Source organism: Folsomia candida, unplaced genomic scaffold (genome assembly GCF_002217175.1).
Source record: "Folsomia candida strain VU population unplaced genomic scaffold, ASM221717v1 Fcan01_Sc002, whole genome shotgun sequence".
NCBI lineage: Eukaryota > Metazoa > Arthropoda > Collembola > Entomobryomorpha > Isotomidae > Folsomia > Folsomia candida.
Genome location: NW_019091194.1, coordinates 7,109,253 through 7,131,529, shown reverse-complemented (window position 1 = coordinate 7,131,529; position 22,277 = coordinate 7,109,253). Strand labels below are relative to the sequence as shown.

General features: G+C 37.0%; 2 protein-coding genes across 3 annotated transcripts in view; one reads left to right on the top strand and one right to left on the bottom strand.

Annotated features, from left to right (window-relative positions):
• Window positions 1–22,277, top strand: part of LOC110843317 (roundabout homolog 2) — a 70,646-nt gene that overhangs the window by 35,860 nt on the left and 12,509 nt on the right. Inside the window, exons 5-18 of the mRNA XM_035848738.1 lie at window positions 11,435–11,585; window positions 13,014–13,098; window positions 13,226–13,274; window positions 17,257–17,295; window positions 17,557–17,733; window positions 17,811–17,858; window positions 17,947–18,137; window positions 18,240–18,329; window positions 18,555–18,762; window positions 19,755–20,632; window positions 20,708–20,791; window positions 21,060–21,296; window positions 21,371–21,584; window positions 21,692–21,733. Coding sequence (XP_035704631.1) covers window positions 11,435–11,585; window positions 13,014–13,098; window positions 13,226–13,274; window positions 17,257–17,295; window positions 17,557–17,733; window positions 17,811–17,858; window positions 17,947–18,137; window positions 18,240–18,329; window positions 18,555–18,762; window positions 19,755–20,632; window positions 20,708–20,791; window positions 21,060–21,296; window positions 21,371–21,584; window positions 21,692–21,733 — 2,493 coding nt within the window. The remainder of the gene's footprint in view (window positions 1–11,434; window positions 11,586–13,013; window positions 13,099–13,225; window positions 13,275–17,256; window positions 17,296–17,556; window positions 17,734–17,810; window positions 17,859–17,946; window positions 18,138–18,239; window positions 18,330–18,554; window positions 18,763–19,754; window positions 20,633–20,707; window positions 20,792–21,059; window positions 21,297–21,370; window positions 21,585–21,691; window positions 21,734–22,277) is intronic.
• Window positions 1,918–4,113, bottom strand: LOC110843832. Of its 2 annotated transcripts, none has more exons than XM_035848742.1 (4): window positions 3,230–4,113; window positions 3,006–3,080; window positions 2,740–2,934; window positions 1,918–2,680 (listed from the first exon to the last, which is right to left on the bottom strand). In XM_035848742.1, the coding sequence occupies exons 1-4, from the start codon at window positions 3,398–3,400 to the stop codon at window positions 2,315–2,317; spliced, it is 807 nt and encodes a 268-aa protein (XP_035704635.1). In that variant the 5' UTR covers window positions 3,401–4,113; the 3' UTR covers window positions 1,918–2,314. The 2 variants fall into 2 exon arrangements, with proteins under 2 accessions (XP_035704635.1, XP_021945569.1); XM_022089877.2 differs by having other exon boundaries at window positions 3,251–4,111.

Below are 22,277 nucleotides of genomic sequence, written 5' to 3'. Positions count from 1 at the left end.
TTGCGGATATAAAAATCAGGAAAATATTTACTACACTTTCCACTAGTGCATGTGGAGTGAAAGTATGTGTTTAATGCTTGACTATAGTAAAAGTTCAATATTCTCATCTACACAGATTTTATGTTTAGAAACTTATTAATTTAACTAAGCCAATCTAAAGCAACAAAGCTCATGTCAAAATAAAATAATCGCAGTTCTCAATTTCATAACTAAATAAAACCACCCAGCACACTTTACACATTGTTGAAAGGTAAAGTTGCAAATTACAAATCTATTCCCTAAATCTGCAACATTTAAAATTTCCTGTGCGCTTTGCTGGCAATCTTGGCAGATTACAGCTTTTATGTTAGCGTGTTGCGAAATATGTTTGCCATTTTCATATTGCCAGCCAGATGTGTTTTTCTACCCGTGATGGTGGGTTTGCAAAGATTTCTTATCCCCGACTTACCTACTTGTGTGTGTGCAAAGGAAACAGAGAATTGTTTCGCAACATGCGACGGTTTGAGGTTCGAATAAATAATCCATTTCTTCACTTCAAGTATTAAATTCTTATCGTGCCTACAAACTCAACAACAACTGGACCGACTGCTTGGTCAAACCTGAAACGTTGCATGGCAGAGTGGGGGCAGTACGAAGTCCTAAAAATTTGTACTGTAGTTGTGGTAAACGTAAAGTAAAGTAAAATAAATTGGGTAAAATAAGCAGCTTGTTCCCGATTTCTGAGTCTGAGTAGATCAAGTCTTTGTTTTACATATTTTACTTTCTGTTGCACAACTTTGGAAGCAAATCTTATGCTAGAAATTCTAATGCGGTTTATAATAAATGGTCTCCGGGCATTTCTAACAAGTATTTCATTGAAATTCGCTTGTGGGCAAATTTGATAATAAAACCAGAAAAAAATAAACACTAGTGGAAATAACACTTGGTTAGTGTTTGGGGCCCACAAAGAAAGCAATTCCACCAAAGGACAAAAAAATTATGCCGTGCTTAAAATATATTTAGTTGGCGGTAAGAATTAGTTCAGGAAACAGGTCGACAATCTGAAACCAAATCCAAGTGAGTAATAAATCATGAGGAGGAAATGATTTTAACGGACTGAGAGGGTATCCAAGTACAAACTACTACACAACTAATCCCACTACTTGAAACATTTTGGTTTCCTAAATTCAGAAACTTATGCCAGTTTCTATGCACACACACTGTGTTGAACTGCACATAAGTTTATCTAGCTTTTGTGGCTTGGTAGGAAGAATGGAATTGTACTCTTACGCAACCATGTACAAGTTTAGTTTCGTCCATATATTTATTAGCTATCTTCTGTTTTCTGTATATTAAGTATACAGATGACTTTCTCCTGGAAAGTCGTTGAGGTGGAGGATTAGGGAATTGCGATTGTCAGTAGCACTTGGTGCATACATTCACCCTTCTTGACTCACTTTCCACCACATGCATGAGGTTAATTCTGTTTGAACAGCTTTTAAGCTCGCCATTAACCCGTTATTAATATTGTTAATCTCTAATTATGGCACTGACAGCCAGTTAGGCTACATAGGAACCTTCCTATGCTATTATTACAAATACCTATATATTTTTGGTTTTCAAAAATATGCACGTATGTGCAAGACGCCACTGGACAATTTCTTATATGTATTTTGTCCTTATAAACTTAGCAAATATTAAACGTAGTAGTTATGTGTGTTATAAAATCAGCGAAGCCAGTAATTTCATCGCATGTTTCTTAGATTATCGTGTCCGAGCGTGACAGTATTATCGCAAACAACTTGTCACCGATAAGCTAGTTAGCATTTACTGTACCCTATAAAGATAAGCCACTTCCTTTGCCCAAACCAAGGACCGTAATCAAACATACCCATGAGAAAATGTGAGCCAAATTTAGCAATAAAGGCCAAGTCATGGTTTTGTCATTTATGCTTTCCATTTCTTTATTTTATTTCTTGGTTTAGTTGACTGGCAAATATTAGTACAAAATATTTCCTTCGTTAGCAAAAACTGCGACTCCTGTTATAAAATCATCCTGGCGACGGTGTGTAAATAGCTAAACACAAATCGGTCCCCACTCCCGGTAAAGAGAAATATTTATTGAGTGAGTTGTAAATAAATATGTTTACCGTATTAATTTAGTACAATAGTTAACATGCATAATACAATTTGGCAAATAGAAATTAAACCATAAACATGTTGTGACAAGTCTTAAATTGAGAATGAATTTCTTAATTTAAATAGCAAGAAAAACAATGATTTTAAGTGACTAATATATTAATTTATATTTGGACTTTATATTTCTCACTAATTTCTAACAATCGCCACTGAGCACTGTGACCCCGTACAAAGCTGCTGCTGCTGCAAGAATTGCAAGCATACTCCACAGAAGCCCCCAACACCTAGGCGTCCCACAAAACTCTTCTGCAAACATGACAGCATCAGATTTTCCTTGACTAGAATTATTGATGCTTTTGCAGAGGACATCGTGAATGCAATCGTATAAGGCGTGAAGGGTACAAATAGTTCCAATCGCAAGAATCGCCCATCGAAGTGGTTGTATTTTCATGTCAACGTACTCCTCCAGTACCCAAAGTGCGGCAGGTATCGCACCCACAGCGATCACAAGAAATCTCATCGCCATTCCAAAACAACACTTCATTCCGCAGAGTTTGGCTTGCTGTTCAAGAAAATGTAGATTTAAAAAACACGCCGAATAAGTAAAATAATGTTACCTACTTGAACATGAAGAACAAAAGCAGTCACAATACAAGCAACGATAAAAACTCCGGCAGCAATTTTTGTTGGCAAACGGTCCCACGTCATTAATATGAAGAAACTTCCCCATATCACGGAGCCGATATAACCTGCAGAGAGTGAAAACCATCGGGTTCCACCTCGACTGATTGTCACACCCCCAAAATTTTCGTTTACCTAAAAAAAATATTATTTGCATTCCTCAAACGTCCAGATTTTCATAGATTTAGTTAGAAATGTGGGTTTACCTCAATGGCAGTTACTTTTCCACATGTCGCCCATGTTGCTAACGCATGCGACAGCTCATGAAGGAAAACAGCCACCTATTTTAAATATTGGTTGACATTTTACCCCGCGCATTCTTATCTCTCGCTCATGAAACGACATCAAGCAATCATTCCAAAAGTAAATTTTATTGAAAAACGTTGTCAAATCCCTGCTCGTCCTCTTGATTTAAAATATTACGTCTTACTTTTATTTTATGTTGTTTTACCAATTTTATGGGTGCAAGTACTGCAGACCTCCACAGCACTCCTGTTATTAACGCCGTGGCACCGATCACAATGAAGGCTTCAGTTTGAGTCGTGTTGCAACAGCACATTCCGTGCTTGTTGTAGTTTAGTCTAAACTCGAGGATGCTCATGTTTTTATCAGGAACTTTAATATCACAAGAACTATGTGGAAACTATGGCACTTGATTTAATAATAATTAAAATTTTATCACTGGCATATTATAATACGCCGTTTGTTCTTTTTCCACTTGTGCCCCCCAAAAAAGTAGAATTTATAGTTATTGCTTTGTCTTTGTTAAATTGTTATTTAGTATTTCAACTGGTCTAAAATGGCTGATTTCTAACCGTGCAATAATGTAAATGTTGGGTTGATAATAATTTCAAGTGTTTGTTCAATATCTGACGTTGACTAATACTTACTGCAAGCCATATAATTATTATTCCATTCATACCACCAAGGTCTTACTCATAATATAAACTGTCACAAATGGCTATGGCAGTTATTATCTAATCTCTTGTTGCAATTCACTTGGTTCCGAGTTTTACCTTACTAATATTTGTACGAGTATGTACATGTACCTTCTCGTGTGTGTGTTAAACTTGTATTACGTGCAAGTAACAGTGATGAATGTGATGATGATCTCATCACACCTCAAAATAAATTCATTTACTCACAAAAATTGTATTTGTAGAAAAGTGTGAATTGCTAATTTGTCAGAGCTCTAAATTGAATTGTCAGACAAATACAGCTGACTCTAAGAACTAAAACATTAGCAAAATGTGTAGTTAAATAAGTAAGGAAGTTTGAGTTTCTATTCACCGGTTGACGTATGCACGTAACATAACTGTGTAGAAATTGCTGATGCTTTTGCTTGGTGCAATACTGATTACCAGTATCGTAGTTGGTATCATATCATGATACCAACGATCATGTAAATGTGAGATGTGATGTGAGACATTGAGTAACCTATTTTCCTTGCCAATATTCGCACTCTTATCCGGCTATTTGTAGAGTTAGCATTTCCGCATCAATCTTTGTGCGTGCAAATGTATATAATAGAATGCATGTATTTTCATAGCAGTATATCAGTTACCCATCATAATATGTTAGTTTGGGAGGAAGCAAAGTGTGTCATTGCATTCGCGTCATAATTGTCTACATAAATGTCTATGCAATGATAAAGATAGCAAAACCAGAAATCTAGAACTCCTTTGAGAATGTTACATACGCAAACAAACCACCCACGCAGACAGTCACGCACTATCGTCCCAACTCCCAATATTACCAAATATAGATTACGAGTTATTTCTGCAATTTTTGATGTTTCAATGTAATATGTATGATATAAATAAATGTATTATTAATTAACTTGTTCGGAATGGTTTAAATAAAACTAGTTTCCCCGTAATTAAACCGCTACAAAAATATAAAATTTCCAACTAAACTAAAGCTGTTTTCACCACAAAAACATGTATCCAACAATGTACAATCTAATTACACTTCATCCAGCAAGACCAGCCCAACATTGTTTGAAATTGTATGCCTCGAAAACGTGACGGGATTTTAAACCAGGAGTTAGCTTTGTCCTTCAGCTCTCTTTTGCCATCGTATTCGGATAAGGTTCAGCCTTCTCCTCGTTTACAGGAAATTAATCCAGTGGCGTTTTGGCATGTATGCATGGAGGGAGAGAAGAACAAATCAGTATTCAGACCAACCGGTCTCGTAACTAAACACAACTTGAATAAACACGGTCGAAGTTCAGGACATCATATACACAACCAAGTCCGCTAATCCCCTCTCATTCCAAAACTGGAAACAAATATTGGTGGATTTCGCTCAGAATTTTAATTCTTCGACGAACGAATTTAATTCAAAAACTTAGCTTCAGCAGTTAACTTTTAGCTAGGAACACGGCCAATATAGGATTGTAAGTGTGTGTGTCTGGGGTTTCAAATCAATATTAGAGTAACTAACTATGTATGTAGGTCTTGTTAGTTGCCGGAGCTGATTCAACAGCAAAATGTCAAACATTGATATTCAATTCTACTTTGCAGGTTTTTGCATTGATGGGTTGCAGAAACTTTAATGGCATACTTATTAGTAGATTGGTGTCTCCGCGAAACTGGGACACTTTTGCTATTACTTATTTTGAGAACGTAATTTGATTACCCGATGAGATGAATGTAGGTAGTAATGCACAGTAGCTTTACCAGATTGGCAAAATTCAAAGGTCGATACGTTTGTTTGGATGAAAATAGGAAATTGGTTGTCAACCCATTCTGTGATTTACTCACAGATTGCAAAATTCCACCCATAGCCTTGTAAATGTGCAAGGTACACATCGCCATGAAAAATGGATTCTATTACTTCATTTCATCGATCTAGGAAAATTAAGCTGTGTAAATGGTGTTAAAACTTAGATTGACACGTTACATTACTGCAATATTTTCAGTATTTTGCAGAAAGTGGATGAGTGTAATGGAAGTATATATACACGGGACGGAGGTGAGGTTTAGCAAGTGGACAGAAGTCCAAGAGAGCAGACAAGAAAAGGCCAAATCTTTAAGTATCTAATAAAATGGGTTTTGTGTGGAAAAGTTATTCCAGAGTCAAAAGGAACATTTAGACATTTCACCTCCATTTCTAAATACGCAAAAGTCCTAAAATACATTTCATGGACAGAAAAGTTTCAAATTCTTCAAAAAAAAATAAACTTGTATATCGCAAGTTTATTCGCAAGTTTCATGTTGCCTCCACAGGCTTTCAAATCATTCCGTACGTGAAGGTGCTTTAGATGTGGTCATCACAGGAAGAAATATTGGCAATCTTTAGGACATTTATTGTGATTCCTGACACCCACGGAAATGGGAAATTTCTTCAAGAATTACGTCCCCTTCCTTACATCCTCGCACCCACCTCTTCGTTCGTCGTACTATGTCCTCCCAACCCAGTAACCACTGCCACGCGTAACCAGCAGTGCAGTAGTCGGCTGCTACCAAATGAACGGGAAATTTAATTCCCATTCCCAATTTTAATCACGACACGATAACATCCAACGTCCCTCGCAATCACTTCCCCCTCTTCTGACTTACCTTTCCCTCCCTCTCTCTCATGCCCAACTGCATCGTGAACATTCATCTGCATAGTGAACATTCTTTCTCAAACCAAGGTGCTTGATTCAAATCTAAATGTATTTCAAATTACTGAAAATTGGTATTGAAGATAAAGTTTGAATTATCAAATTGTATTTTATTTCAATAGAAGCTTATTATTTTTTACTTTTACAAGAAATACAATTGTACAACAAGAAATTTTTGGGTAAAAGTCACAGGTACTTTTTGTTAAATGTACGACGTGATAATTCAAGGGTATCATTGGTAAGGCATTTCTGCTACATTTGTTATCGTATTTTACAAAATAAAAAAGCAACCCCACATTTGTAAGAACAAAATAGGGGCCAGCTCATCAATGTGATTTTAACTAATGGCTTCTGAACATGAACACTTCACATTGCCCTCGCTCGCCCTTTGTTGCTGTTGTGTGTTGTGTTTCGTTAAATATGAATAAACTCGGACGAGTCCAAAGGTTACCTCAGCTTTATCGGTGTTAACTTAACCCGATGAAATATCGGAGAAACCAGCAATAAATCGTAAACCACATCATCACCACCAGCAGGTCGTCCTTCCCAAGTTATTACTTTGAGATAAGCACCCAACTACCCACCATCTGATTAATGGTGATAAGCTAGCCAACCGGGTAGTCCGGCCCAAAATGCTGCACGGTGCATACGTATTTATAATGCACATATGTATACGTACATATGCAATGTCCGCATGTAATGTAATCTGCTAACCGAATGGAGTGTGTGTCACATTAGTCGGCAGTTCGCTAGCAGAGTAATAAGAAATAAGATGTTTAAAAATTCATGATGAAATTCAAGAACACACTCATGTAACCCCTCGATTTTTTCGGAAAACCTTCAACACTGTTCTCATGCACAGAAAAGGAGGAACCTACGAGTAGTTGTAGAATAATCTGCGTATGTGTAAGTACTAGTGATGTAAATAATTTGAATAAAAATCACTCCAATTCTGCCTTTCCTTATAATTACAAACAATCACGTGAATGCAAATGAAACTGCTTTCTCCTTGATGCATATCTCCCTTTCCAACCTTTCTTTAATTGTCTTTGCCCTGTTGGAAATAATAGCGGGGAGCTAATCACCTGCGAAACAAAATTATTGGTGATTTATTAACAATTTATTACATTTATGGTGACATTTACTCCCATTATATATCTAACAACGAACTACAAGGTAATTAAGGTGGACTTGAGTGAAATTAACAAAATTATTGATTTTGTGATCAATCCACAATTTTAAACCCATTTTTGTTTCTACAATTCCGAAACCCTATGATCCGAAACGTTTTTGAACTTTCTCGTTAGCCAACGATATCATAGAGTTCCACCCCGAGTATCACTCATTTCTTCGGTTGAATGACTACTCTCGGAGCTAAATCCATCCAACTCCATGTTTCGTTCAGAGTTCTTCTTGGGAAAAAACTAGGGAACGATTCCCTTCGCCCAGTCATTACCCGGATTCCAGTGTCTCTACTAATTGACACATTTTTCATCCTTCTCATTCCAGCCCAGGCCACTTGACATGGAAGATGAGTCCCCTCCATCACCAAGAAAGTGATGAAGGGAAGCATTCACATCTTCTTGTCTCAAATTCTCCCGCTTTCTCCATCGTTATTACAAATTACTTCCTCGAAACTCTCTTTTTCTCCTGTTACATGCCCTTGCAAATACGTACGCATACGGGAAGAGCGAGAAAAATGGGGAAGCATGGTGGCACCAGAAGAGAAGGGCGAATTGAGCATCCTGCAATTTCCTTGACATCGACAAGTGCCCCTCATTTTTTATCGAGTTCAGCTTAAAGGAATGAGAACTAATAATAGAATCAAGTATTTCTAAAGAATTTTTGGGTAATTGGTGGACAAGTGCGTACGTGGTGGGGATGAAATGAATGAATAACACATAGAATACATACACATATGCTCGAATTTACTTATCTGTCGTTGTTGTTTCTACCCGAAGAGATGCATAAATTGTGCTAGTGTTCAAACGATGAAGCGGAGTAGACTTAAACTTAAAATTTCTACAATGAAAGCTGTTATAGGATTTGAGAGAGTTAATTAATCCCTCTTCACTTTATTGGATTTGTTAATTACATTTTGGGCAAGAGATGAAAATGAATACAAATACTGCATTCGCTGAAATTGTTTTAAAGCCCCACCAGTTGAAAGCTTTATTAGTGTAGTTCAAAGTCTTAAAATTTCCTTGAATAGTCCATTGACGACTAAATTCACTAGTGAAAAGAACGTTGCCGAGCATTTGAATTATTAACAGATACCTTTATTTCTCATAACAAGGTGTAAATCTTACATTTTAATACTTTAAATCGCATATAATCAATCAATCAGTACAATATCGCACATTAAATCCGATAATAATAAATGCAACAAGAATAAAGTCGTGGTTAAAATTAAACAGATTTAAAGCTTAGCATAGACCGACACAGGGCGAAAAATCCTTTGATGTTTGCCTCACATAATGGTAATGGAATTAGGAAATTTCCTTCACCCACCGACTTACTACTTTTTCTCCCTTCCTTCTCCTCGCTCGAACTTTTTCGGCATTCGAGATTGCCATCTAAAACTTTGTGAAATCCAGACCAGATGCAAAGCCAGGCTAATTTGTAAAATGATAGACAAACTCGTCCCCTCCCGATGACAAATCAACCGAGCAAATAACTACCTGTCCCTGTTTCCTTCTTCCGTCTGTCCCGAAAAAATAGGCACAAGGTAAATCAGCTCCAACGTACACATTTGGTTTCGTTGGTTGTTTGGTTTGTCCCCAACTTTTCTTTGAATCGGTTCTCAACTGTGGAACGTATCGTTTGAATGAACATTTTCATCCACAACTACTTATTTAAATATATTTATCCTGAGAACTCAGCTCAGTCAGTCAGTTCCGATCCAAGTTTGGCTTTGACATTGACATTGACTGTGACTGATTTCCAAACCGACGAGTTTTGAGTTGAATGACTTAATTTAATTTAATCATTACTTTTCATCCATGGTTGAATTCGAATGGTTCAGGTTACTTTTAAATTTAGTTGTTAGTCGGTCGTAGCACAAGTACTGAATGACCAAGAACTGATTGAACAACTTTTCCATTTAAATATTATTGGTTCACTAGTCACAGCGGAGGCAGCGAATTTCTTACCTGATTCAGTGTCAGATCAGTTTCTTCGTATAAATTGCATGTTTCTTATAGAAAGGAGGAAACGATTGAAAGAAAATTCGTTTAATCTATTCATCAGACAATTGGATTAAATTAATCTAGTCATATTTATTAAAGGCCATATATGCTCACAATGATATAAAGTTTCCTAATACATTTAATTTAATTGTCATCTTTGTGCAACAGATGTGTGGTTTGCTGGATTAAAATTACTTAAATAAAAAGTAATTGCGTGTTACACAATGTAGAAAGAACCACGTACATATGCACATTTAGAGTCACTGGGATGTGATGGCATAATGAAATTTATTAGCTTTTATCCTCATCTTCCCCGTTTTATAATTACACTTTTCTTTACGCGTTCTCACATCCTTCCTTCCTTTCAGCATGACTACCAAGTAAAAACACTCTATCAAAACAGATGGAAATACAATCATAATTTAACAAAATAACCACACGTGTATAATTTCTAGAGATTTATTTTTACTAAAAAATAAGTAAGTATGCACATATTTACGTCTTTTTTCAGAATGTTTTTTTTTTTCAGAAATTCCATTGTATGTACAAACACTTCTTCCTTTCTTTAAAAAAATGTCATTTTCCTGGAGACTGATTTATTCCTCCCAATCACCATTTGTCTAACGATGATAACAGCCCTGGCGCCTACGTCTTTGAAATTTGAATGTACTTTCACTTATGGAAAGATCCCTCGTTTTATTTTCGTCTTTTATTTATTCCATCATTCGCTTCCTGAATTTTAATTTTGAAGAAATTCCCCTTTCTTTAAAAAAATAAAAGTTTCTAAGACAACTCTAAAGAGGACCAACCAAAGTCAACGCAACACACCGTGAAATTACCTTTTGCTTCACAAAAGCAATGTAAATTGCAATAAAGCAGGGCTATGCTCAACGTGTGTCAATGTCAGATAAAAATGGTGCGGCCTCCAGCAATGTGTTATTATCGGAGCTCATTTTCAAGTGTTAATAAATCGAGAAGGGAAAGAAGGAATGATGGCCTTTAATAAGCGTGATGGATTGCCCATAATGCGTTGGCTTGTACTACTTTCACCCCCAAGAATATTAAGAGGGTGCGAGTTTAATTCGATCCAAAGTTACATTTCAGCCGGGTTTTACTCCTGAGAATGGTTTGACATGCATCTATCCTGCCACATTGAGCTCATTGTAAAATATGACGGGTTATATGTGGCAGTTGAACCCTGGCCATGTATTTATTAAGTTGCAAACTCGATAAGGAGCGCTTGGGATAAAATGAGACGGGTGGAGCAGGAAGGTAGTGACTGCTGGCGTAGGGAAAGCTGGTCCACGGGTGTTACTGGCAGGGCCCGATTTTCTAAAATTGATCGCCACTGGACGTAGCGGGTGTATGTAAGTATTAAATATGCCCATGTGACAGGTTATATATTTAGATGCACATAATATATGTACAACTTTCTCCGACAACCAACTTATGATATCTTGGTTTATGATCGTACAATAATTAAACACTTTTGATCGTGCATTCCAAAGCCGAAATAAAGTGTAGTGGTCAAATTAATAAATGAGATGCAATTATTTACATAATTTACAACCCCTCGTGCCTTTTCTCCATGAGTGCATTTTGTAGAGGAATGAATTCAATATCCCGTGAGACCAAGTGCAGCAGAACTGTGTTTATTTGGACAATAAAATTAATTGGGTGTGCTGCATAGAATATTATTATGCACCGTAATGTTGCACTTACCATGTTTAAAGAAATCTATATTTGTCGAGTTATCGAGTAGTTGATAAGCTCAATTTATTTAAATTTCCCAAAGGTGGCAAAATTCACTAAATGTATGCTTTATTTCATTTTACAGCATTGCAAACAGAGTTCAAAACGTCCCCTCAAAATGCGTGGGTGGCTCAAGGAGACAATGCAGTAATGGAATGCGATCCACCACGAGGAAATCCTGAGCCTAAAGTTGTCTGGAAGAAGAACGGAAATGTTATCGATATTAAATCCAATGAGTAAGTGCATTGAAATGATGCAACAAATCAATAGCATAATCATGATCAATCATAATATAAATACTTGCATCGTTATTTATAATTTCATAAATTGCACAATATTCAATATCTACACCGCACTGGGAGAAAGTCTCACGTTGCTAGAGTGGTCTGTGGTTGATCCATTTACACCTGCTGTGTTTTAGCGAACCACATCCATCTTCACTTGAATTCTCGTTTTCTACTCAACTTGTATCTCCGGTACAAAACCAAAGATTAGACTCCTCAACTTTGGGCAACTTTTCCCTGGAGAAAGTTCACACCACAGCGCAGCATGTTGAGCTGAATCACAATTCCTTGAGAGTAGAGTGCACTTTGCATTTTTAGACATTTTTTCTCAAAAAACCAGAAACTATCAATTTTTATACTTTTAAAGTTTTAGTCCATGTACAATGGCTAGAATTATGCATTTGAAATTATGAAAACTCGTGTTTCACATGCGATTCTACGTATTTACATCCCTGCGCACGGTTAAAACTAACAAACACCACACCAAATTACCTCTTTTGCCTGGTTCAGTTAGTCGTCGGAGGGTAGTGTTTGCGAATGAATATATAAATGTGGGGAGAAACCGAGGTAGATTCGATTCATGTTCATAATAGTAACTCCTTGCTACCTTATTACCTGCTACGCCTACGTAGCTCGTCGTCGACAATGCGTGTTTGTACTTCCACGCGGTGCTGAGTTGTTGAGTCGTTTCGCTGTTGCATGCATGAATTGATGCCCGAGCTCAGTTGGTAGTTCCGGATTTCGTATTTCGGATTTTTGGATAGCTCTCCAGGGAGCTCGCTGCATCCAAACTATGTTCTCTGGCAAACAAACAACGCCGAAATCATACTGAATTGCGGAAAAAGGAATGCGATTTATGTGGTAGCAGAAACTATGATAACGTAATTATAACTAGCATTTAGCTTTGAAAGTAGATTCGAGCGAAATTTATTTGTAAAATATAAAACCGTATGTTCCAAAGTAATCCAAAATTTTATTTCTATTTAGAAGAGTTGTGCAGACACTATTTTATGTAAATTGAGGTGGAAAGTACGGATATTTTCAGTCCCATGCGAAGGGGGATATTCTAACTGGAAACATGATGGAGGAAACTCCAATTTTTCATCATTATTATTGACACTCACACCTTGAACGAACAGGGTCAAAGTCAACATTTGCTTTCACTGCAAGTGATTTATATAAATGAGTGATGGCACAGGGAAGAGATTTTTTATATGCTTAACTATAGACACACACACTCAATACCAATGCTTGTGGCATTGATGCGTTTGTTTGTTTGCATATTGTACCGTTCACAACTATATACTTTTCATCGACATATTTAAATTGAATTTTTCCACAATTTGTTATGCACCTTTCATGCGTTGTTTTTGTTTGTAGACGATACACCCTTCTTGGTCCTGGGAGTCTCAGCATATCCGAAGTGCGACAATCTGATGAAGGAAAATACGTCTGCACGGCGAAGGTCAGTTTACCTACTTTATTTACTGAAAATATGTTGATACTTATTACAAAAATCCTAATTTGTAATACAAAATTATTTTCGTTCTAAATTTCTGTCCACCTACTTGATCGTCCTTGGTACTACGAAGAATATTGTTGGTAGCCGACAAAGTACAACTGCCTTGTTACGGGTTACAAGTAAGTCGCTGCCTTTACTTAATATCTACTTGTCTTGGTCAGCAGTTTCCTGGCCACCACGTGCCACCCCCGAGGCTTACATAAGTATCCAGGTGACAATTAGCAATGGTTCTTGGGAGAATTCAATTATTTATTGGGTTGGTCGAATTGAATGTGAAAGCATTCTAGGTGACCACCTACAACCAAAACCCATTTGTTCCCTTCCAAAAGAGAGAAAATAGAGTTCCGACTCAAGGCTTGCAGAATCTGAAATTAATTGACGTCTTTGCTCCCGATCAGGAAACAGGGTTTCACATGAAAGTATCCATTAATACATGAAGGCTAATATAAAATTATTTACCTCCATAAGGTCAACTATAGTAAACTTATTAATACATACATACAAGCATTTTACGTATATTTAGTACACCAGAATTTTTTTATTTTATAAACTTGCACTGATCTCCAAAAAATCTTTGGATTTTCAGTTTTTTGTAAATATGGAACCCTGTGACTAGATCAGTACACAATTACTCACCAACTTGCTTACTTTTGTGGCTGTGATTCACGTGCCAAAAAACCACCCAAAGACATTCATTTATTCGCTAGACTGCTTTCTAGTTTTGCTTCCAACGCAAAAAAAATCCAGGTTTTTTGGCATTGTCTTGTCCTGCTTCGTTTCGCATCAAGAAGTGAAAGTACCTTTGATTCGGCTGATGGTAGTAGAGCAAATAATTCTTAGCAGACCGTCGTTGGGAGTAGGAAGGCGGCTCACAAAAAGAAAGTGGTGCTCTTTGTTTGCAAACAGATATAGAAGAATGAAGGAAACTATATGGCAGGACTTTACTGATGTCGCCACGACGATATATTCTAATCTATAGAGGAATACAATCCAATTACTATATTTAGCTTGAGGTACATACATATTTATTAAATTAGCAACCATGTTTGCTTTCGGTTTCGTAATAGGCAAAAATACAAGATTTACAGCGGCACAGAATTTATTTTGGCAGAAAAGTTTATCTATCAGTCTTCATCATCACCTCATTCATTTCCACGAATGAATAAAAACCCCGAAGCCAGCATAATGGTGGCGGTGGTGATTGAATTCGTACTTTTATTAAAGTTCCACGAATCGACGACCTGAATAAAAGTTGACACTTTCTCTACTTTCTATCCACCGTGGGAGTGAATGCGTATGTATTTGAACTCAAAGGAGATCCAATTTATCGATAAATTTCTTTTCACATTACGTTCCATGAAAATCAATTATTTTTCCCCATTCCTCAATTTTCTCCCTGCTCTAATAATTCTTAGCATTAGTCGTTCGCTAATTAGAAGTGTGCATTCGGGAAGACTTTTCTTGGCCCCATAATTAAGATCAAATCTTTCCAATACTCAAATTGTAGTCAAGGTGCAAATTACGCGTTCCAATATATCCGAAAATACCCTAAAATACCCACTTTGATACCGTCAACCGTATGCATACAAAAACCACTTTAATAAACTATGCCTTCGTATACCTATCTAAGAGTGTAATTAATTATTCCTTTCTCTAATCACAAGGAAAGTTTGGTTTTCATTCCCAGAGTGTCCAGAGTGAATTTCGCTGTTTTCTTTTTCAGACTTGTCAATCACTTTCACCACCACTCCAACCATTCTCTTTTCTTCTTGTTCTTACGTATTGTAGATTATCGCAAAAATTATCGTGTCGCATTAATTTAAATCGATTTTGCCATCATATCAACCTCTTTTGAGTAGCATTCTCCATTAACTACGTAGATGTTATATTTGGCTCTTGATGGTTGTTTTCTAGCTCATTCTTTTTTAACGCCACCTCCTCAGTTCCTCCAGATAATGATCATAATCGATCTATTTGTACGATGTTGGGAACACTTGTAGTTGGTCCTACCTGTCAAAAATAATCATTAAAAGCAATTTCTTCTATCTCTCCATATTGTCAATTTATTTTTGCATGGGTTCAATTTTTTCCAAACTTTTTAGTACATTGAAGTGAAATTGTGCCACATTTCACCTGATAATGAATCAGACTTTTGATACTTATTAGTGTGATAAGACTTTTGACGAGTGACAATTTGGGTGAAATGAGATGACAGCTTTCATTTTTGGAAAGCAAGTAACGAATGCCAACCACTTTTCGGTAATTACCTGCTCCTACATATATGCGTGCTTTACTATCAACCAAATTTATTCTAGTGTGTATCATGTGGTAGATGGTATTGGTATTTGGTATGGTATCACTCTTTAGTGCATTTCCATGGAGTAAATTGTATTATATGTAGTGTCTAAAAGTGTGTATATATAGAGTATGCATTACATACTTATTAATTCAATTCAGTCCACGGAAACACACTAAAGAGTCTGGAATCTTGGCATGGTATGCACACCTTTAAATAGTATGGTTGCATTATATGTACACAGTAAAAGAAGGCTGATTCTGTCTGATTTATTTCTCACGTGTTGGAAAGACCCATCCCCAAATCGAAAAGTTATTTTATTGAAAACCCTTTTGTGTTTGTGGTGTGTTGCTACCTTGTAAAAAATGTTGAATCATGTCATGCAAAATGTAGTTCCAGTAAATCACGCGATTTGGTATTTTTATGAAAAATGTTACCTAATAATCTGTCATCAATTTCGGTTTCATAGAATATATTAGACATGCACATATATGCACACACATATGTACATACTCATCCGTGAAAGATACATTTTTATAGATATTATTTTTTTGGTTACTGAATTGCTAATTTGTTAACATAATAACTTTTAATATTTTCAAGAGCAATGTATTTACAATATTTTCAAAATTCAGTGTTATATGTACATATGCAGAAATTGTGTATTATGGACAAAATACATACGCATTGGTGATGTGGTTTACTGAGTTTATTGGATAGTGGTCGTGGGATTTATTAACCCTTTCCTCCCATTCCAATGCTTCTCATTTTCCAGGACAATCAATCACTCTCGCTCATTCAACCCACTCACCACAGAGAAATCTTACATAGTACACATTTCCTTTCTCTCCTTCCTATTCAGTAAAACACGGTAGGAAAGAATGGATTTCTGCTTCAGCACAACTCTAGGTATCTGGAATGGTGTATTTTCCTCTGCATGTGTGTAGTTCATGTTATGTTTGGTTAATAATAATGGGGCATGAAAAAGTACATCCAGGTTTAACAAGTACAGCGTGGAACATACATGACAAGAACATGACAATGAATTTTTCGGAGAGAAGAGAATAGTGAAAGTGAAAGCAACGGGGTGAAAGCTACGTTCACTACCATGCAAAGAAAAATAATACCGCCTACATGCGAAAACTTGCCTATACAATTGAAAAATATTGGAGAATTTGGATGGTTTTTACTTTTATCTAGAAAGACATGAAATTATCACTGTGATTTAGGTTCAACCGTTTTCATGTAGCTGCGATTTAATTTCCAATTGGGACATACTTATTTATTTGTAAATTGTATTAAATCAATTTTCGCAACTAGATTTTGTAGTAAATTTTGCAGTTCACATTAAATTCTAAAAAGAATGTCGATGCCTGGAATTTTTCAACCATCCAAATAACTCCAGTTGAGGACACTTCACAAGTACTTCTTTAGTTGGTTGCAACCACACCTTTTCCAGCTTCATGACAATTGACTTGACACTTTCCTGGCCCAATTGAACCACTCTTTCACGTTCCGTTGAGTTGTCCGTCTCACAACTTTCGACGACACATACACAACAGTTGTACACAGTCAGGCATGGTTTTGACATGCATTGTTGTCATTTCCTTATAGTTCCAAAATTTTGCCATGCTTCAGTTTTTTTCAATTCATCCCAAGCCTATAGAGCTACTTTGTTCATATCAACCTGATATCCCCTCAACTTGGGCCGTGGATGGAGCTATTTAAGAATAGCCAAGAACTAAAATTCTCAATTTTGTCAATTTTAAAGTTGATAAAAATATATTCACTTTTTTAAATAATAGTTCGACCAGAGTTTACGATCCGTCCTGGAAATACGTCTGGTAGGTCTTTTCGTTTGTATTTTCCATATTGTGGGAGAAATAATAAAATAGTGGAAGACCAGTTAGTAAAAAGCAATACAGAATGTCGTCGTAAGAGTGCTTGAGGCTTAATCAAGAGGTTCCCTGTGACATTCATATTTTTGCCATGATTTGTCATACTAACTGGTCAGCAAATTCGCCAATTCCCACAATATCGACGTTCACATCTCTCTAAGAACAATATTTGATACCAGATTGTTTTAAATTCATACATTCTCGCAGCACTCTTGGGTGGAGACGTTTCCCTCTCCTGCGTTGCAAGGGGCGATCCTCCAGCTGAAATAATTTGGAGAAAGGTGGAAGGACCACTCCCCCTCAAACGGGTTCATTTTGATGAAGAACGTTTGCTCATTTCTAACGTGTCCTACACAGACAGTGGGATCTACAATTGCGTTGCGGGTAACTTCTAATTTTTAGCCGTCGGTATATTTTGGACAGAAGAGCTTTAGCTAACTTGCTTTTCATTTTATACGCAGAAAACAAGGCTGGATCAGTAATATCATCAGCATCAATAAATGTTCTTCGTAAGTATATGTATTAATGATGAGAAAACTCAGGAAATCAGAAAATGTACATAATACATAATAATTATGAAATTTTAATCCAATTAAGCTCTCCCAAAGCTGACCATGACCCCAACCGACGTTGAAATTCAACCGAATGCTACAGCATATTTTGGTTGCGAGGCCACCAGCCACGGATATGATGTCATCATATTTTGGATGAAGGAAGGTGGTCACACACTGATATTTCAAGGTAGCAGACAGGATGGGTTGCAAGTAACGCCACAGGGAACTTTGCAGGTAAAGTTGATGCATATTTTTGTGAGGATATGAATACAAAATATGTGTATTTCTTTCACAATGTAATTTTACTATATTTTTAAAAATTGATTATTCTTATAGATTGACAACATAACTGAACGAGATGAAGGGTACTACTTTTGTGCAGCAGTGAGTCCTGCTGGTTCCATCATTCATCGTGTTCATCTTAAGGTAAATTAAAACTCATATTGCTTAATTGAATTTCTCCAGTTGATGGGTTTAGTTGTCGAAAACTTGAGGTTCTCATGATCATCAATAATCATTAGCTTCCAACAATTAACTTCATTCCTTGATCGTCTCAAACTATCTCATTAGTATTGACACTTTGTAACTTTTGGGCATCTTAATTATCAGTTAGCCCCAAGTTTGCATCTTCAATATTGTCACCTCATATAGGTCACCCCCGTGGAAGAGCTGCCTCCCCCCATTGTGCTGATGGGTCCAGCTAATCAAACCCGTCCCGTGGGTGCTGTGGCTGTCTTGCCATGTATTGCCATATCAAATGCTGGTCCGCAACCGGTAATAACCTGGTACAAGGATGGAAATTCGTTCCTTCTGGGCCACCGCATATTTACCGATGACGCAGGAACCCTTCGGATAAATGGTGAGTGAGTCGGATAAGGCAGAGATTTCAAAGATTTTCCATATTTGCATACTCGCGCAATACGGACCAAAGTAATTCAGTCGGACAGTTCAGAGTTTGGACAAGTACACGGAAGTTTACTTACAGAGTTCAGAGTGAAGTTAGTTGAGGCGTAAGATTCCACTTACTGTAATGAGATTACGTTGTTAGGTTAGGTCCACACTTCTGCTTCCATCCTCCGATCCGATATTTGTCGACTATCAGTTCTATCTCGTGCTCAAAGTTTGCAAGAATTCAAGTCAATTTGAGATAAACTCGTCAACCGTGTCTCATCTCATCCTAAAATTTACAACTTAACAATGTACGTTTGCTCGAATCTGAAAATCTGATAGTCTTGTGACCCCCTTGAATATAAATACAACGAGTTTTTGAAATATAAAAATTTTGAATACAAAGTTTGGAAAAAATGGTCCTTACCGTAAGTTGATAAAGTATGCAATGTAACATTGCAGCAGCACATAGGTACATACTATATATACCTAAATGGGTACGTAGGTACGTTCATTTCAAGATTTGGTATGCATTGTAGACCTTCAAGGAAGAGACAGTTTTGTTCTTTTTCAAGAGAAAGTGAGATTGAGATGGATTGACGATTTCCCCACACTTCATGATTTAGATTCTTCTGGAGTAGGCAGATTGGAGATTGAATCAAGCACGGATGACTGAATAAGGCACGAGTAATATATCGACGGCATCTCCAACAACTTTCTTTTTTCTTGAAACCATCATCAGAGTTAATCGAATCTGAAGACGAAACTAGAAAATGTTTATTTAAAGCGATAAATTAATAGTTTTAAATATTTAAACCTTAGACTAATAAGACTTACTTAAAATCTGCAAATATTTTTTTAATGTGCATTAATGATACAAAATGGTTGATATAAATTTGGGTAGTCTAAATCTATGCTCTGATAAATATTTTGATGTTAACAATTATTTGCGGAATTCTGTAGATCTTGAACTCGAAGACTCTGGCCAATACGAATGTGTGGCCTCATCTCGGAGTGGAAAGTACGTGTGGAAATCCCAACTCTCCGTCGTCCCACCATCTGCTTCGAACAAAGCTTTATCGTCAAATGGGTTTGACCCCGTTCGGCGACCTCCTCCTCCGCACCAACCTTACGTTATTAAGGTGGACTCATCGTCCATTACGATCGCTTGGAATCCGACACAATACCAATCCCATTCCCTGCCTGCAGAAATGGAATTTAATTCTGTTCCTAAAACTCCATTAATTTTTGAGCCAAAAAAGGAACCACGTGAAGATTTCATTACCACTGACAAAAAAGGGTCAGTTGAACCCTCATACATTGACGATGATTACTACGACAGTGGCGAAGCTGACAATTCTGCACGACGGAATAGGCGGTCTCCTTCTTCCGGATCGTCTGCAGAATTTGGACCGTCTGAAACGGACGCATTTTTTAAAGCTCTGGAAAAACCCCATCGTTTTAGTTCTGGGAAATTTCTTGAAACTGAATCATCGCAAGAGCAAGAATCTAGTATTGGATTTGGGGATGTTGTGAGCCAAATCATTACAAATAAAGAAAAGCTGGAGGCTGAAGGGAATACAGAAGAGGAATATGAGTACACGGATGGGGATGACTATGATGAAGATGGGCAGGATTCCCGTAATAGTGCTGGGGAAGATAATGAATCCACAAATTTGGTTTTGACAACTAGTTCAACTACAACATCCACTACCAGCACTACCACAACTACACCCACCCCAACAACAAGTACAGGAAAGCCCATCACCAGTAGTCTGGTAAACCCAAAGGAATATGTGAACCTACATCATTTTAAGCCAGATCCACCAATGACATACAAGGTATACATACATACGAAAAATAGGCTTTTGAATTTGAGAAATATAATGTTCCAAACAAGTACATATTTTTTCCAGGTTGAATATTATTCTCCGGATGAAACAAAGTCCGAGTGGCTCCTCGGAGCTACGGCCGTCTCAGAACAGACCTTTACACTCCAGGTATGTACAATTATTTATACAAATTGGTTTCATCCTAAAAATATTTCTCGGCATTTACTGTAATGGAGACAAGAGTATGAAAAACACACAATACATAAGTCCAAGCTCGCTAATTAGAACTACTTATTGAATCAGTCCTTGTGGTCATTGTACTTATTTAAGGAATATGCATGGTTAAGTTGAATAACTTATTGGAATGAGTTCCTGAAATGAAAAAGTGACACAGCCTTTTCTTTGAACGACACAATATTTTACTTGATTATTACAGCACCTCAAGTCCAATGCAGAATACATCTTCTTCATTCGAAGTGTGTCCCCGGATGGTATCGCAGTGAGCGGCCCCAGTGCAATCTCCCTTCCTGTCCGGACACTGCATTCAGGGAGTAAAAATACAGAGATGGAGGAAATGCTAAAAATTGCTAGAAACAAACTAGGGGAACGCATTATTGCCATTTTAAAAAATGTGTATGCAACTTCCTCAACTTCCGTGAGGATTGAATGGCAGGTGGGTCGAAGTGCATAATCTAGGTTTCGACTTTTACCACCATTTACATGGTATTAATGGGCAAATTGTTTCAGATCGTTTCTACGTCAGAGTTTGTGGAAGGCTTTTACATTTACTATCGACATCTTGACGACCAAATGAGCTATAAAAAACAAGACTCTTCCTCCTCCGGAAGTTATCAAATGTTGACGGTGCTTAATGCGGGTGCATCCAGCTTCCTAATTGTGGGACTTGATAAGTTCGCAACATATCAAGTTTTCCTTGTCCCCTTTTATAAGAATGTAGAAGGTTAGTCATTTTATTACTCTACCCACGAATATGCAAGAAATGAACAAATAATTATGAGGCTTATATGTAGTTATAAAATAATTAACATTTTTTTTCACAATTAACAGGAAGACCGTCAAACTACGTCAATGTTTCAACTCTGCAAGATGGTAAGTACGATTCTCGTTGGTCAGCATTACTTTTTACATATATTCTCGTAGCTTTCACCTTTATTTTATGCTCGAGATTCACCAACCAGTTTTATTCCGATTTTTACTTTAGTACCTTTTGTTGGAAAACATATTGTTTTCATGGCCTGGAGTAGTTTCTAGTGTGGTCTTCTTCTTCTATTTGATATGTCTCATTCGCATTGCTTTATTTGTATTCTTTGCACTGCTTGCATTGTTTTCTGTAGCGAATCTCTGGAGAGACATCAGATCAACATCTATACCTTTTGTTACCTCCGTTTCTGTTATCCACACCACCGCACCACTATTCCGACCAGACGAAGCATAAAATAACGATAAGGATAAGTGTTGGGACACTTTCTCCTTCATCCAATGTTGGATGTTTTGTTTCGTCTCTCGTATTATATCCCAGTGATCATTTCATTGTCATTGTTTCACATTGCATTATTTTCTGTGGCTTTCTGCTCTTTTCGATTTTCCGTCTTTTGTACAGATTCTGTGCGGTATGCATGACCACATTTGATTT

What these genes read in the sequence shown, in the direction of transcription:
- LOC110843832 (XM_035848742.1), bottom strand. Translation starts at nt 3,400, where the DNA reads ATGAGCATCCTCGAGTTTAGACTAAACTACAACAAGCACGGAATGTGC. An exon ending in TAAAACAACATAAAATAAAA is followed by an intron (nt 3,081 to 3,229) that starts GTAAGACGTAAT and finishes TATTTAAAATAG; the next exon opens with GTGGCTGTTTTCCTTCATGA. An exon ending in GAAAAGTAACTGCCATTGAG is followed by an intron (nt 2,935 to 3,005) that starts GTAAACCCACAT and finishes TATTTTTTTTAG; the next exon opens with GTAAACGAAAATTTTGGGGG.